The sequence below is a fragment of the Phoca vitulina genome, unplaced genomic scaffold (assembly GCF_004348235.1).
Source record: "Phoca vitulina isolate PV1807 unplaced genomic scaffold, GSC_HSeal_1.0 scaffold2, whole genome shotgun sequence".
NCBI classification, from domain to species: domain Eukaryota; kingdom Metazoa; phylum Chordata; class Mammalia; order Carnivora; family Phocidae; genus Phoca; species Phoca vitulina.
In genome coordinates this window covers 85,631,220-85,648,171 of record NW_022589705.1, presented here as the reverse complement: position 1 = coordinate 85,648,171, position 16,952 = coordinate 85,631,220, and the positions used below count along the sequence as shown (strand labels likewise).

The 16,952-nt window shown below is 54.3% G+C and overlaps 1 protein-coding gene across 2 annotated transcripts in view; it reads right to left on the bottom strand.

The window, feature by feature from the left end:
• ECE1 (endothelin converting enzyme 1) overlaps positions 1 to 13,257 on the bottom strand; it is a 59,065-nt gene extending 45,808 nt beyond the window's left edge. Inside the window, exons 1-3 of one of the 2 annotated variants that reach the window (XM_032391988.1) lie at positions 13,192 to 13,257; positions 12,885 to 12,971; positions 4,766 to 4,907 (exon numbers count right to left, since the gene is read on the bottom strand). In XM_032391988.1, the coding sequence (XP_032247879.1) occupies positions 4,766 to 4,907; positions 12,885 to 12,971 (229 nt within the window). In that variant the 5' untranslated portion in view covers positions 13,192 to 13,257. Of the gene's footprint in view, positions 1 to 4,765; positions 4,908 to 12,884; positions 13,014 to 13,191 lie in introns of those variants that run through there. The other variant, XM_032391978.1, reaches the window with a different exon arrangement.
• Between the last annotated feature and the right edge of the window lie 3,695 nt (positions 13,258 to 16,952).

The following is a 16,952-nucleotide window of genomic DNA, read 5'->3' as shown; positions in this document are numbered from 1 at the left end:
CAGTCCTTCCTTCCACAAATATTCACTGGTTTTTTTTATTATTCCCTGATGCTCAACAAATTGATTCACTTGTTCATGCATTCATTCATTCAACAAAATAATAACTGAGTATCTTCCAGGTTCTTTACCGAGTGGTGATTGTGTGTGTGTGTGTGTGTGTGTGGTGAGGGATATAAAAGGTATAGTCCTTTCCTTCAAGAGCTAATAATTTAGCTGGAGAGACAGACATTTTATAAGAAAAGTTAAATAACAACTGGAGGAGAAATGTCTGTCATTCTGCAAACATAAATTGACTGTATTTAGTCCATGACAAATGGGTGATGCAGACAATTTGGTGCCAGGACTTAGGGCAAAGGACAGCCTATAATGAACAGAAGAAACTATGAAAAATCATTCCCTCTGAGTACAGGGCAGGAGTGTTATCTCACTGACTCTCAAAGAAATAAAAATGAAACAAACTGAACAGACCATTTTGCTTAAGCCATTTTTATATACTGCATTTTATATACTGCAGGAAACTGAGGCACAGAGAAGCTAAGTAGCTTGTTCAATGGCCAGTGGGGCACAAGCCCCATCCTCTCTCCACTCTGTCTCCTATGAGCCTGGAGAGGCGCTATCCCAGCGGTAACGGTGGGCCCCGGGCGGCCCCATCTGTCAGGTGCCTCCCCGAGGAGGGATTCCGGTTGTCGGTGCAGGTGGGCAGTGGGGAGGGCTGCCAAATACTACAAGTGCCCCCCATGAATCCACTTCCTCTGAGCCGGTTCTCACAGGACATGGGGCAGAGGCGATGAGGGCTCTTGGAAGGCCAGAGGCAAGAAGAGGGGCCAGACTCCTGTCTCGGGGTTGGTCAGTGGGCTCCAGCAAAGGAACCAAATTGCAAGGCCTTGACAGAGGCCCAGCCCAAGGTGGCTGGAGATCCAGCCTCGTGACTAGGAACGCAGGCCCAGCCGGGGCCCTGGCTGACATAGGCAACAAGAGGGACTTGACTCACATTTGTTATCTCACTCAGGCCTCACTGCAGATATCAGACACAGGTGTGATGCCCAGGCTAAAGAGGGGGAGACGGAGGCTCTGTGTGCATGAACAGAGCCGGGCCACACGGCCGAGTGGGAGAGTGGAGGCTGAAGTAGCTCTGGCCTGCTGCAGCTACTCCAAGGCTGGGTTCCCTCTGTTTTCCCTCTCCCTCTCCTTGCCAGTCCCATCGGGAGCTGGGGTGGCCCTTCTGGCAAGTTCAGCGTCCCTACCGCACAGGGAGGTGTGTGGCAGGGCAGGAGCTGGAGGCTCTTAGACCTGGGTTCAGATCCCAGTTTTCTGATTCTGGCTGTGGGCCTTGGGCAGGTGACCTCCTTTCCCCGAGCCTCGGTTTCCCCATCTAGAAGCGAGGAAGCACAGCAGGCCTGATGTCACAGTGATGGTGGACGCCTTCGTGGCTGGGCCCGACGTCCCCAGGCCAACCTTCAGAAAGCAGGAAAGGATGCACAGTTCTGGCAGGGGAACACGGCACCAGCCCGGGCTGGGGTGGCCTGTGGGCTTTTTCACGTCGGATGATGGGCACAATGTCTGGCAGGCTGACGAAGGGCTTAGAGGAGTCTCACGGCAGCACAAAAACCAAGGTAGCTTTGAGGGGATTACTTGTTTGGAGCGGACTGTACAACAGTCACAAATTACTGAGCTGGCAGGCTCGAAAACAGAAAGGAACTGGCAGGGCTACGGTGCCATTTAAGCATCTCCATAGGAGGCCATCTCAAGCCGAGCTGCATGGCCCACTCCCCAACTGGGGAAATGTACCAGAATCTTCAGGGTGGGAGGAAGAGGATTTCTGTGTAGCTTTAAAAAACCTATTCACTATTATGAGAGAACTTCATATTTGGGAAGGGAAAAGAATACCTATTGTTTTTATACCACAAACTGCAGGAAGTTGGGCTTGACCAAACCTTGGCTGTTGGGAATGCCTGGAGACAGACTGCAAGAGGGTTGTCTTCAGGGAACAAGGCCTGTCAGAAACAGCGTGTGTGTGCGTGAGACAGGGAGGGATTTGGATTGATTGATTCTTTTTTTTTTTTTTTTTAAAGATTTTTATTTATTTATTTGAGAGAGAGAGAATGAGAGAGAGCACATGAGAGGGGGAGGGTCAGAGGGAGAAGCAGACTCCCCGCCGAGCAGGGAGCCCGATGCGGGACTTGATCCAGGGACTCCAGGATCATGACCTGAGCCGAAGGCAGTCGCTTAACCAACTGAGCCACCCAGGCGCCCCAGGATTGATTGATTCTTGAGGTTATCATAAGGGGACTGGGATTTAAAAACAAAACAAGAAACCAGCCTCCTGAGAGGCCTGATGGGTCACTAAGCCCCCAAGCTGCTAGGTACAGGGCAAGGCACCGAGGTGGTGCTTAAGCAATGCTTGGTTGTTTAACCGCTTAGTGCTTGGTAAATCCTTTACCAGCTATTCCTGACCCGGCAGGGACTTAACACATATTTGATCAATTACTTGTTTCCAGGTCCCCCTCATCAACATGGAGGTCAACACCTTCAAAACTCGGCCCAGGCTCCAACTCCTCAGGGAAACTTTCCCAGACCCTCATTCCTCGCTGGGCCCCTCGGTTGGCTGCCTGGCTGTGTGCTCTCTGAGGGCAGAGTATGCTGTGTCGTGGCTGTCTCCCTGTCCCCCTCCCCGACTGGAACGTGAGCTTGAGGGTAGGGCCAGCACCTTACTTGCATTTCTATTTCCTTTGCCCAGCATGTACTTGGCACCTAGCAGCGGTCCAGTATGTGTGTGTTGAATGAGTGAGTGAATGAAGTGAGCTTTGTCCAGCACTTGGTCACCACTTGCAGAGGCAGAAAATATTTCTTCCTTTGCGGATGTGCATGACCAGTTGAGAAGCAGGAACAGCCAAAATCTAGTTCACAGATGCTCATCTGCATGGTGCGGGGCCCCAACACTGAGTAAGTCACTTAAGAATATTTTCTGGGAGAATCTGTGTGTTTTACTGCTGCTGTCTGTAAAGCGCCTGCAAGTCTCTGGAAAGGGGGTGCAGTGGGAAAGTAGACAAATATGTATTTAGGGGCCCAGACAAGACTTTGAGATGGGTCTTTCAGAATCATCGGAGAATGTGCTTTGATTAGCCTGATGTCTGCTCAGGTGTGGCCAACGTCAGCACCTGCTGACAGTCATGAGGCTACTGTCAGTTTCTGGGGTGGCCACTGCTGTCCCGGGCCAAGGCAGCCAATGAAGACACATGGATTGGCTCAGGGCTCACGAGATCTTCGGCCCAGAGTCACCCGGGGGGAGAGTTCCTTTCATCCTGGTCCAGGCTGGGGAAACCTCTTCTGCAGCCCACAGGGGGCCGGGATGATAGAGGCTGAAGCAAGGCTGCTCCCTGTGCTTCCCCTCCCCCCCGTGGGCGCGAGCACTAGGATCCAGCCCTTGGGGGCTCCCTTCTGGTTTCTGGGAGCTCCCGGGGCAGGCTCAGAGCAACTCGAGCTGCTGGAGTGCCTGACACGGGCGGACGTAAGGGTGACCGAGGGGACGTCCTGCCCTCTCTCCAGACCCTCAAACTCCTTCCCCCTCCGAGTCTAGCATGGCCACCCATGCAGGCCAGCGACTTCATAGTGGGGAAGGCTCGGCGAAGCCTGGGATCATGGGAAGGGTCATAATCTCTCTGATGGGATGAGTGACCAGGTGACTGAGTTGGTGGCGCTGGACCCTGAGCAAAGGCCCCAGAAGCTGCTCCACCAGATGGACCACCTGCCATCGGAAAGCTAGATGTTGGGGCACAAGGGTGTGAGAGATCCTGGAATTGGCCAGACCCCCCATCCTTGTTGTTTAACTTGGCTCTGCCCTTTCCAGGTCCACAAGTGCTTACTGAACATCAACTCTACACGAGGTACTCAGCTGGATACTCTCAGCCAGACACAGAGAGCCAGCCTCAGACGCCAACAGCAGGACTGGCCGGGCCCCGTCATACTGCTAAACAAGGCCGGCCCCAGAGATGTGACTACAACGTGTACAGATTAGGCACACAGAGGCCAGCTGGGCCACGGCAGGACCGCTCCTCCGGCGGTTCTAACACACAGGGGCACCCCAATGACAAAGGCGTTGCAATCCAGCTGCCCCCTCCCTCGTGCACCAGCCATGTAACCTTGAGCAAGTCACCTAGGCTCACCGCCTCAGCTTCCTCAGATGCAAAAAACCACACCTCATAGGGTTGCTGTGAGGAGGAAACAGGATTATGTTTGTAAAGAAGAGGTGTGGTATTTGGTCCATGGAAAGTATTAAGTAAACAGAAGCTATTATTGTTATTTTGTTGGAACTAAAGATGGCGGACGGTGCGAGACTGTGAGTCTCATCAGCTCACCTCCTCACAATAATAGCACCCAGAGCTAAGATTCAAGAAGTCCCAGGAGGCACCAGCTACGTGATAGACATTATCTCTAATCCTCAGGGCCAGCCCCAAATCGGGCACTATTTTCCCCATTCACAGGAGAGAAGACAGAGGCTCTGGGAGATGAAGTGACTTGTCCGAGGTCACACAGACAATAAATTGCTGGGCCAGGGTTTGTTTGGACTTATGTCCCAAACCTCTACACCACCCACACTGTCCAGCTCCCGTGTCTCAGTCCATCTCAGCACCGAGCCGTCCGGACCTCGCTCTCTCCTTGGCCCTGGAGGCCAGCCCTGGCTTGAGCAGGGAAGCCCTCTGGCCCAGGTGGGCAGAGCCGAGGGCAGGAGTGAGCCAAGCCCACGACAAAACACAGAGGCACCTACTTGTCCGGTATTGAACGCCCAGCGCTGCCAAGCAGGCCACCAGTCCTGCCGCCAGAAGCGCCACGAGCACCACCAGCCGCTTCTCCACCTGGGTCCGCGCAGCCCAGCACCTCTGGCCACTCCGGGGGCTGCGGAAGTTCACCTGCAGGGAAGGGGGCAGGAGGGGTGGGGAGGACGTGAGCCCAGGGCCCCCCTTCCCCAGGAGCAAGGGGCTCCGCGGCAGGCCCAGGCCCCGGGGAGCCATCAGGGCCGCCCTCCTGCCTCAGGGGTGGTCCAGTTCCCACAGAATCGGTCCTAATCCAGGAAAGGAACTGCCACCCTGCTCAGCAGCTCGGATTAGCTCCTAAACACCAGACTCAAGCAGCTCAACCCAGCCGGACTTGTGTTTTTTGTGTTACCCGATACGGGTAGAAGGGAAAAAAAAGAACAGCTTTTCCCTGTTTCTCCAGTAAGGAGTTCAAAAAAGAACAGGATGTTTGGACTTGCAGGCATCCAGTGAGCGTCCAGCTGGGCTGTTCTCAGAGCCCCCACACCAGCAGGCCAGGATGTTATAGCCACAGCTCCTACTTCCCAGGAGTGCGGACATCCTTTGCTCATTACACCCTCACGGTCCCGTGAGGGCTGTGTTATTAGTTCTCTTTTACAGATGAGGAAACAAGTTCACAGAGGTGAGGGCCTCTTGTCACACAGCTAAATGGGGAGAGCTGGGATTTGAACCCAAGTCTGTTGATTCTGGAGCCCACCAGGGGATCAGAGACGGGTGTCTGGGAGATGTCAGGGGAGATGCAATGGAGAGAGAGCTCCATTCAGACAGGTCCTCAAAGGGAGGAAAAATGTCCCCAGCCTAACAGTCTAGCTAAACAGGAAGGGAGGCACAATGAGAGGAAGTAGAGGGCGTGGCGGGGCCCTCGGGGCTGAGGAGGGACATATTGGCCAACGGCACTCAGAGCCCTCAGCCCAGGCCTTCACACCCGAGGCCAGTTCGGGGCTCCCCTCCATTGCAAGAGGTGCTTCCTGCAAAAGCCTGGGCCACAGGACAGGAGGGGTCCCTGAAGGTGGGGCTCAGCTCAGTGACACTGCGGTCATGTGCCACCATGGTGGAAATACCAAGAGGAAGACAGACTCCCTTGCTTTCCGCTGCTCACAGTCCAGCAGGAAGGCAGATAAAGAAACAGACTGGGGTGGAGGGTGGGTGGGGTCCAGTCAGGGAAGGCTTCCTGGAGATGGGGATGCCTGGGCTGGGTCTTGAGGAATAAGTAGGAGCTGGCCAGGTGAATGGGGAAGGAAAGGGGAGAGGAGGCAAGGTCTAGATCCTATGGGGCCCTTTAGCCCCTTTAAAGAACGTGGACTTCTTCTGGAGGACTGGGATGACATAGATTGGATTTGCCCCTTTGGAAAGACCAAGGTGCAGGGAATAAGGCTTGTTGGGGTGTGGGCATGCAGGGCGGTGACCCACAGCTGCCAGGGGAGATGAGGAAACTCAGACTCTGACCTGCAAGTGCCCCCCCAAAAGCTGAGGGGGTGCCTGTCCCCGGGAGCCAGGTCACAGCCCTCAGGGAGCCTCACGCTGACACGTGGGGATCTGAGGTTGGTCACCTTAGGGAAGGGCGCCGCGCAGCCTCATGGTCACCACTGCGTAATTTCTGGGCAGGAAATGAATGGGAATTGTGGCACCAGAGAAAGGGGAACATGAGAACTTTTTGTGGAAAAAAAAAATTGTGTTCTAAAACCAACAAAAGGAACTTGGGGCCTAGTCATATTTCCTAGGAGGGCCAGGCGGCTCCGAGACCCAAAGAGCTGTGTCAGGTAGAAGGAAGGCTGCCACCGTCCAAAACCCCTTTCTGAAGAATGGTTTTAAAAATGTGAGAAATGAGGGGAAAAAAAAAAAAAAAAAGTGAGCCACGAAGCTTCTGAGCATGCTACTCCCGTGAAGTTAAAACTCTGGGCCCGGAGGGCCTGGTGCAGAGTCAGCCTGGGGTGGTGCTAACATGTTCCCAGCGCTGGCAGGTTTATAAAGTGCTTTCTCCTCGGCATCCCTTTTCTCACACAGTTCCCCTTGGGAACTGCTATTCGGAGGAGTCCCAGAGGATGTGAAGCAAGCACTGACATTTCCCTCTTCCTGCCACCCTGGCCCTGGCCTGCCTCACTGGCTGCCTCCTCCTGAGGGCCCTCATGGCCCAGCACAGGGGGAGGGGGGTGACAGGCAAAGAGGCCGGGGGGGGGGGGGCTCAGTTTACAAGGCACCCCTCCGCCTGGTGCCGGCTCTCGGAAGCCAGGGAGGACAGCCGGCAGGCCTGGGGAAGAAGGCACACCTCATGGTCTGCATCTGCATCTGCAGAAGGAGCGCCACCAGGGTGCGGGGAGTCAGGTGAAAGGGAGGGAAGAGGAAGGGAAGGGAGAAGATGAGAGGAGGAACAGAGGGAAGGAAAAAGGAGGAATAAAGGTAGCTAACACCTGAGTGCTTTCTATGCGCCTGGCGTCGCGTTAATTCTGTTTTGTTGCTGGATGATGCCATTCTATCTTCACAACGTCCTAAAGAGTAGGCACCAGTAACAGCTCCAGAAGAAACACAGGAGGTGGGGGAGGAGGGGGAACAGTGAGAAAACCCATCTCCCTCCAGAACCCTCAGCCTCAGCCCCATGGCCACGCTGCCCCCAAGGAGCAGAAAGTCGAGCTGAGCCTCATTGTTTAGTGTCAAGCAAACAGATGGTGTTCACTGCAAAAGTGAATCAGAATTAAGTCCGAATTAAATTAGAAATTCAGTTCCAGGAAGAAATGGCAAACACAATTTGAAAATGGGGTTTTTAACCTTTGTAATGTTCTTTGCTCAACTCGTGCTGACTGGCTGAGGGCCTGCTGGTTTCTTGACAAGCCTCCTCTCTGAGGGCAGAAGGAATCCAGAGGCATCCCCCTGGGGCAGAAGTCCCCCCCAGAGGCCTTTCCAGGAGAAGTCATCCAATTCCTGGTGCAGTGGATGGGGCCATGCTGCGAGGCCCTTCTCTCTGAGCCCTGTGTTCCCCCCGGCCCTGCCTCCTTCAGAGCATCCAGCAAGCTGAGGTCACAGCAAGGGGAGGACCCGAGTGCTTTCTCTTTCCTTTTGGAAACGAGAGCACGTTGATCACCAGAGACTGGTCTGCAGTGGCTTGGAGGGTGAGAGGATTAGTGGCAGGCAGCCCACTCTGTCTCAGGAGAGGTAACTGGGAGTGGCCATCAGCGGAGGAGCAGAGCCGACGCTTGCGAGATGGAGCTGAGAATTACTGTAAACGCTCAGCTCACGGGTGGGCTTAATATCCTATTTATCATCATGTGAGGCAGACAGAGAATGAGACCGAAGGAAAAGGATGCCCTCAAAAGAGAGAGGTGGAGAAAGAGACAAAAGAGGAAAGACATAGACAAAGCCAAAGAAAGAGAGAGAGAGAAAGAGAGAGAGAGAAACAGTTGAGCTGTCCAACCTAGGGGTTCCCAGAGCTTCCACAGCCAAGGGAACAAAGCCCTAATGAGGGATAAATACTTGGTTACAGAAGTGAGTGCTTGGCTCACCTAGGCTTACAGCAAGAACGAGTTCTGCAGGCAAGGACGGGACATGGGACACGGCTGCCTGGGGCCCAGGAGACAAGCCAGCAGGAGAAGGGGTGGGGAGCGGGGCAAAGCCTGGGGTTCAGAGGAAGCAGGGGGTCGGGAAGGGAGGCAGAGGTTCTTGCTGAGCCACCGCCAGGGCCCCCAGCGACCTGGGCTGCCTTGAGAGGCAAACAGGAGTCAGTCTGGCCAAGGGTTTGGCAGGGAGCCCACCCCCTGCAACCCAAAAGCCTGGTCACCCGACGAGGGCTGGCAGGGTGACCAGGCTGCCTGCTTCAAGTCAGCCTCTCAGAGCAGACAGACCATGCCAGCCCAGCCCAGGGCAGCACCCAGCTACCACGAAGGGGTTAGGCTGGGGGAGTTTCTTCCAGCAAAGGTTTTATAACAGTGGACTTCCAGCTGAGGCCACTGGGGCCAGCCCAGAGCAAAACTATAATGTCTTCTTGTCCTCCCCACCTCCTCCCTGAGTCCTACCTGTCCCCCAGACCCCCATGCCTGACTCTCTCCCAATGACCTGTAACAGCTTACACGAGTGCCCACTATGGGGGAGGGACTCCTGCCATCGACACAGGAACCAAAGTCTAGTATTTAGAAGAAGCACTTTCCAGCTCTCTTTGTTTCCCAGAAGGAACACCCAGCTGCCCATGACATGGGAAAAGGGAGGTTAAAGGTCAGCCTTGACCTTTCAAGACCCCATGTGTGTGCGTGTGTGTGTGTCTGTGCGTGTCGCTGGGCCGCCTCTGGGCCTCAATCTCCCATCTTTAAAATGAGGAAGCTAGATAACCATCCCAGGTCCGACCATCCCAGATTCTAGAAGAACTAGAAAGCCAGGAGTATAAGGCTCTAACAGGTGGAATCCTGGTGAGCACAGAGGTCTTTTTAAAGTACTAAGTGGGCTTGTCCCTGAAATCACCCTTGAAGGACAGCCCTGTGTGTGGCATGGGGTGGGGGGATGAGAAAAATCACCACTAAGAAATGAAATATCTCAGCTTTCCCTTCTCTTGAAGAAATTGATTTTTACAAGCAAAAGGATGAGTTTCAAAGGCTTTAGTAGCAGTCATGGCCACCTGCTCCCCAGCTTAGGCTGCGGGTATCACTTTAGCTGATTCCCTTTGAGCCACCAAAATGGTATGTGCTGGGGTGGGGGGTGGGGGGCAGGCAGCCGGTCTGAGCAGAGCAGAGGCTCCCGAGAGCAAGGTGGTTATATTTAGGGCATCACTGAGACCTCCCGCCTGGTGAGTCATGGTAACAATCCCAACAGCAACCAAATCCATTTTCTGTGCACTATGCACAAGGCTTTCACTTACACAGCCTCATTTCAATCTTTGTAACAACTGTTGATTAATAATATTAACCCCAGGACGCCTGGGTGGCTCAGTCAGTTAAGCGTCTGCCTTCGGCTCAGGTCATGATCCTGGGGTCCTGGGATCGAGTCCCGCATCAGGCTCCTTGTTCAGCGGGGAGTCTGCTTCTCCCTCTCCTTCTTCCGCTCCCCCTGCTTGTGCTCTCTCTCTCTCCGTCTCACAAATAAATAAATAAATAAAATCTTTAAAAAATATACTAAAAAACCAATGGGCTTCAAAATCATGAAAAGTCAAGTAGCTTATTTTTATAGTTGCCCATCAAAGAGGGAGATTTGGGAGGAGGGGATGGGGGACATTTAAAAAATCTTAAATTCGAAGGAGCAGTTGTGTTTCCAGCATCAGCTCACAGGAAATTATCCGAAGGGCTAAGGGATGGTCACCTACAATGCTAGTTACTGGGCCTGTTGTCCAACCTTAGCATATTAAGTACATACACTATTACATACTGGTACTGTGAGGCACTGATTTTTTTTACGTTTATTTATGTATCTATGTATTTATTTATTTATTTAGGTAACCTCTACGCCCAACATGGTGCTCAAACTCACGACTCCAAGATCAGGAGTCACATGTTCTACTGACTGAGCCAGCCAGGCGCCCTGAGGCATTGTAATTTTTAATGACAGCATGTTTTGGGAATTTTTAAACAACAGGAAAAATGCTCATGAAGGGGCATTAAATGAAACAAGCACAGCACAACATCGTGTACTTAGAGTGAGCTCAATTGTTTATAAATATACGTGTGCAAATGTGGAAAACCAGAAGGGGTTATCTCCAAGTGCTGGGATTACTGTTTCTTTTTAAATCTTTTTTTTTTTTAGTATTTGACTTTTTTTTTTTTTTCCAGAAATAAGCACGTAAAGTCTTTATATTGGGAGGAAAAAACTCCAATGATTAAAAACAAAATTAGTAGAGGTGGCGCCTGGGTGGCTCAGTCGTTAAGCGTCTGCCTTCAGCTCAGATCATGATCCCAGGGTCCTGGGATCGAGCCCCGCATCGGGCTCCCTGCTCCACAGGAGGCCTGCTTCTCCCTCTGGTGCTCCCCTTGCTTGTGCTCCCTCTCTCCCTGCCTCTCTCTCTGTCAAATAAATAAAAAAAAAAAAATTAGTAGAAAACTCAGCTTCATAAGTTGAGGTGAACAAGTTCTCGATTCAAGCATTGGCTCGTTCATACCTGCTTTGGGGAAGTCATGGTGGCTCAAGAGAAGCCGGATTGGGTACCCACAGAAATGCCCCAACTCCTTGGGGCAACCTTTTTGGCTTTGCCTGTATAAAAAGTAGGCAATGCACCCAGTTTGGCAGATTGGTGTAGGGACAGCAACACTGCACTCCAAAACACATGATAGCTCTGTAACCCCTGTCCCCAACCTCTCTGAGACTCAGCTTCATCATCTATAACATAGCCACGCGGCCCTGACCTCACAGGTCATAAAAACAACAATAATCCTAGCAGGCCCCATAAGAGGCATTACATTTACTTTCTCTAAATCCCATTTTACAGACGAGGGAATTGTGCTTTCAGTGGTTAAGCAGCTCACCCAAGACCATCGGCGGAGTCAGAATTCACACTGGGGACCCCAGCTTCGGAGACTGGGCTGCTTCCACTCTGCCAGGCAGCCCCGGAGGCAGATGAACGCATTTTGTGACCTGAAAAAGGCTATCCTCATGTGGGCTACTGTTATGTTATGGTGATGACAACATGGCCTATTATTTTGTTGTGAATTCTGAAACGCTTTTGTGCTGATATATTTAGAACCTTCTGTGCAAGATGACACTGAAAAGATTGCTGATTAGATTCTGTTTTGATTTGTGAAGGGAAAAGTGCCTGCCACAGAAATCTAATTTCCTGCTGGATTTAGCCTCTCAAGAAGGGTCCCAGGGAAGAGGTTCTAGACAGACTGTGCTGATCTCACTCTCAGATTTCTAGCTCTGAGACCTAAGGTGAGTTGTATCTCCATTCAGGCCCTGTTTCCTTATCTGTAAGTGGGAACAGTAATCCCTACAGCTCATAGGGGTGGTCCCGAAAGTTAAGTGGGATGATATAGGTAAGGGTTCCATATCCCAGTGGGCAGACCACTTGGAGTCGAGTTCGGATCTCCCTGGGCTACTTACCTAGCCTGGAGGAAGGACTCCATCAGTGCTGTTTTCCTTTACTGGTATTATTATTCCAGCTTCTAAGAGGTATGCCTGAGTAGGACTGGGCCTGGCAGACTGCATTTCCAAGCACCCTAAGCTTGCTCTCTGGATGAACTGTGATTTGGTGTCAGTTCACTGGGTGGCCCCAACATGTTCCCCAATGCCTCCCGTGGTCAACCTGGCAGAAGTTCTCCAGGACTGAGATGCCCTGCTCCTCTCCCCGGGCTGGTTTCTCAGGAGCTAGATCAAGGGCCCCCCTGAGTGTCCCTGACACTTCTGACTCGCTCCCGCTCACCTGCCTGGGTCCAAACCCCACCACAGGGCTGGGGTCCTGTTCAACACTGTCCCAGCTCAGCCTTGCAGGGAGGGAAGAGCAGGAAGCAGCCATGCTCACTGCTCTGCCACAAGGTAGGAAGGTGGTGGGCATGTTTGAGTCCCACAGGGACAGACCCTGGGGAGAGGAGGAATTGGGTTTCAGGAGTAGGCTGCAAGGGGGCAGGGAAAGAGGGGGCAGAAGATGGGTTCCTCCCTGCAGAAAATTCAGGTATTGGGGGAAAGGGGAAGAAGGGGGCCATGCCTACCAGATAGGGTGACCAACCAGCCTGGTTTGCCCAGCACTGAGAGGTTTCCAGGGACACAGGGCTTTCCACATTAAAACTGGGACAGTTTTAAACTCTGCCATTATTGGACTGTGTGACCCTGGGCAAGTCCCTCAGCACCCAGGGACTGCCTTTCCTGTGAAAGGTAACTGGTCCAGTTCAGTTCGACAGGGTGCTTCAACTCTGCCAAGGGGCTGTAGTCCCATTGGCAGGTGGCAGGAGGACTGGGGGACAGTCAGAGCTGGGGAGGGGACCCGGGTGGAAGGAGCCCAGTGCTTTGGAGGCACTTCTGCCCCGGAAAGGCATCTTCCCTCACGGAGCCCAGAGCTGCCCTGAGCTGTGCCAGCCTGGCACGGCCCCCTCTCGGGCTGGCAGGGTGGGGGCGGGGGAGGAGCCGCGCGCATGCCCGGCTGCCTGGGGGCTCGCAGCCGGCCAGGGCTCCTACCTGCAGGCCGTTTGGGTACACTTCACCCTCGGACAGCGAGTCCACCAGGTCCTCATCGTCCAGCGTGGCCCGCTTGTAGGTCGACATCTGCAAAGCCAAGTGGAGCACGGACTCCCTCAGCGCTTCCATGGCTCTCAGGCGAATGGGGAGAATGGGGAAGCGGCCCCGGCGCCGCTGCGCGCCCCGCCCCGCCCGGGACACCGAGACCGGCCCACGGACCGGCCCGCGGCAGGGGAGGGGGGTCCCGCCTTCCTCCGCCCCCTCCGCCCCCCCCCCGCCATCCCGCTTATGCAACGCGACGCCTCACCCCCAGCGCCCGCAGCGCGGCGGCCACCAGCTCCGCATGCTGCGCCCCGCGACGCCTGGTCCCCACCGCCACCGCGTACCGCCGCGCGACAGGCTGGCCGGGAAGGGCCGGACAACGCGCCACCTTCGCGGGCGGGGCCTGACCGGCGCGCGGTTGCCGGTTCCCTCCATGGCCCCATGGGGGCAACCCGACCCGGGGTAGGTGGAGGCCCCCCACGGCCAGCCCCTAGCCGGCGGGAGGGGGTCTCGCAGCAGCCCCTCCTCCTGGGAAGCCCCACGTTTCCCTTCAGTTAGGGGGTCGGCAGATAGCAGGAGTCGAGGATTAGGAAGATGCCCCTAATTTGGACCACAACTGTCAAGAGAAAGGTTCCACCCACCAGTGGCCCTTAGGTGCCTCAAGTAAGCCTCCCCATCAGAGCTAGAAAGATTGGGGGGGAGGTGGAATAAAAAAGGCAGGTGTCTCCCCTCTCATTTCCCCCTTCCTCTAGCTCAGGGATTTTAAGCCAGAGAATTTCAGAAAATTCCAGAGGCTTAGGGCTAGTCAAGAACCAGGAAGGTGACCCATCCCTCCACCTTCAGTCTCAGGAGGCAAGAGTCTCAAGCAGGTGCTCAGGTAGGAACTCTAGGTACCCAGCACTCTGCCTCCCACCTCGGAGAAGTCTAACCCAGAAGTTTCCCGAAGGACCCTCCACTTCCAGTGAGACCTGGAATCCCCCTCATTTATACATTTTCCAGTTTCCCACAGTGCACGTCTGTTCATTCCCATATTTGGTTCCCACGGCCACACACGTGTGTGCAGGAACTGGCTCAGAGGGGTGGGGTGACTGCCTGGGGTCACAGCGACAGCTCCTGGAGGCCTCCTGCTTCTACTCTGGCCCTCTCAGCCCTTTACCAGTCTGCCCACGGCCCCTGCCTACCCTCATCTTGTGCTGCTCCCCACCTCGTTCACTCAGGCCCCAACTTCTTTGGCCTTCACTCAGTTCCTCAGATTCTCAAGTTTCTCCCCTCCCTCAAGATCTTTACAGCTGCTATCCCCTCTATCTGGAACATTCTTTCCTCATCTCTACTCCTCCCATGGCCAGTTCTGGCTTCAGACCTCAGCTTAAATCATCACCTCCTCCACTGTCCTGACCACTCTAAGGAGCCCCTCAAATACTCTGTTACACACCCCATTTTTCCCCTTTATGGTATTTACTGCAGTCTGTTGTTACTCTTTTATTTTACCTTGATCCCACCCCTCCCACCCCGCAAGCATTATGAACTTTATCAGAGCTAGGACCTTGTTTGGCACACAGAATCCCCATCACCTCGCATACTCTCGGTGCTCAACAGTTCAAATCAATGGTGGAACAAGAGGAGGGGACGTGAAAATTACCCTGGGGCAGTGCCCTTAAGTCCTTGACAATCTAATTTTGCAATGTCCAAGGACAAAGGAAACATATCGAACAGGCACAGGACTGGGGGAGGTGGGGTACTTGGGGAGAATTTTAATTATGGAGACTCCTGCCTCACTCCCAGCAGGTAGGGGACTTCCCATTACCCACTGGAGACAGAGGGACAGAAGGCTTCTTCACTTCACGCTGAGTTACGGCTGGACTTTTTCTGAAACCAGGACACTTGCTTACACTAAGTAACAGGTGTCAACCGCCCGAGGAAGACCCTTGAAAAAGAAGTTCAATTCACCACACAGCTTCCCAGCCTGCACAGCAGCTATTGTTTCAGAGACACCTAGGGGTATGAGGCATTTGTCAGTTCTATCACATCCATCCTCCCATTTAAGCCTCTCGCCCTTCCCTCTGAGTATTATTGGCCCCTTTTACAGAGCCTGAAACTGAGGCTCAGGCAGGTAACTTGCCTGGGTACAGAGGCAGTGGCTCCTCCTCCTTCTATCTCATTTCAGAGATCACCCCTTCTAGGAAGCTCTCCTCACCACCCTCCAGACAAGGAGGCTTCTTGTCCCCGGCTCAGTGTCCCCTCCCACCCAGGCCCCCACCCCATGCTTCCTTCTGTTGAAGCACACAGCACTCTAAATGGGAGGACCCTGAAGGCAGGGGCCAGGGCTCCTCAGGCCCTGTCTCCCGCAGGGCCAAGTCTGCAGCTGGAGCCTCCATGGGTGTTGGAGCAAAGGTGGGAGGCAAGGGAGGGAGGCTGGAAGCCCATCCCGGGGGCCAAGGCCAGGCCACCGGTGCCGTCCGTCCCACTGCAGCCTGTTTGTGGATAGACGATGAAGGAAGCTCACATACCTCCCAAGCAGAAATCCGCTCAGACGGAGAGTTGTTTATTTTTCAGGGCACAAAAGACGAGGTGCCCCTCCTAAAACGCCTGCCTCGGGCTCTGCAGTGAACTGAACCCACCTGAGTCACGGAAGCAGCTTGGCTGGCTCGGTGAGGAGCGCAGCGGCCCCAGTCCGTGAGTGAGTGCCACTCCAACAACAATGGCGGCCCTCTATCCGCACCCACCCAGAGCTGGAAGGGGCCTTCCATTCCCTGTCTTGTTGGGTCCCCATAGCCACCTGGGGCCTCAGCCTCATCACTTCCATGTCACAGGAGAAGTGGGAGGGAGGTGTTGGGCAGTGACAAAATGTAGCTCTCGTGATCCCAAGACGTTCTGCCGGGCTCCCAATGAGAAGACTGAGGATGAGGGAGGAGGCAGGACTCGACAGCGCCCCTCCCTCCCCACCCAGGTCACCTGGCTGGAGAGTGAGTGGCCCAGGAGGTGAATGCTTTGCCCGCCTGACCTCATGCTGCTCCCTCCGAGTACCCCAGCCACACGGCTAGGAAGTGGCAGAGCTGGGCCTCGAACCGGGGTCCCGCACACTTAGTCCTGTGCTCTTTGTGGAAGGGGGAGCTGCTTCTTCAGGCGGGGCCCTCACGGAGTCCAGGCACCGAGCTGGCTGGGCAGCCCACGCTCGTTCCCATCGCCTTGTCTGCAGTGCGGGCTTCAGGGAAAGGAGAACACAGCTGCTTTGTGGGGAGTCTGCCCTGATCTGCTTGTTCCTCCCCTGGACCCCTCAGAGGCTGATGCTCACGCGAAGGTGGAGACCGAGCTCGGAAAAGGGGGAACCACAGCTCGGCCCCCTGCCCCAGGCCTCCTGCTGCACAGAGAAGGTAGTATGAACCAGAGGGGCTGTGACAGTGCCCCGCTCTGGAAACCCCACCCTGTGGAAATCAACGGCCTGGGGTGAACAGAAATGAGAAATATTAGAAACGTTCACGTTTCTGACAACAAAGGCTCTGGCCCAGTGACACCTGGTGTGATCCTATTTGCGGCGACTGGCGTTAATCACCCAGATGGTTCTCGCCATCGGTTTGCCCAAGGCGGGGGTTCTTCAAGGAACCTTGGAGTGTGTCAGGCAAGAAGAGCAGTCCCGAGTGAAGTTCACAGGCCTGCGACTCCTTGGCTACACCCTCCAAGCTGTTTTCACGTTCTTTCTGAGCCTCTGCTCTGTCAGTTCCTACCTTGGGGGCTCGTGGTTGGCTGGGATCCGTGAAGTCCTTATAGGTCATCTCACACGCACTCACATTATGTGTCAGTCCGATACTGTTATTCAATAGGCACAACAACAGAGTGGGTAGAAGCTCTAGATCCGAGCCTCAGTTCAGATGCCCACGGGGCCACTTCCCAGCTGTGTGACCTTGCGCAAGTGAGGTCTGCATCCTCCCTGTGCCTCAGCTGTCTCATCTGGAAAATGGGGATGATAATCACTGTACCTCCCTCACAGGACTGTTGTCATCCTTTTTTTTTTTTTTTAAGATTTTATTT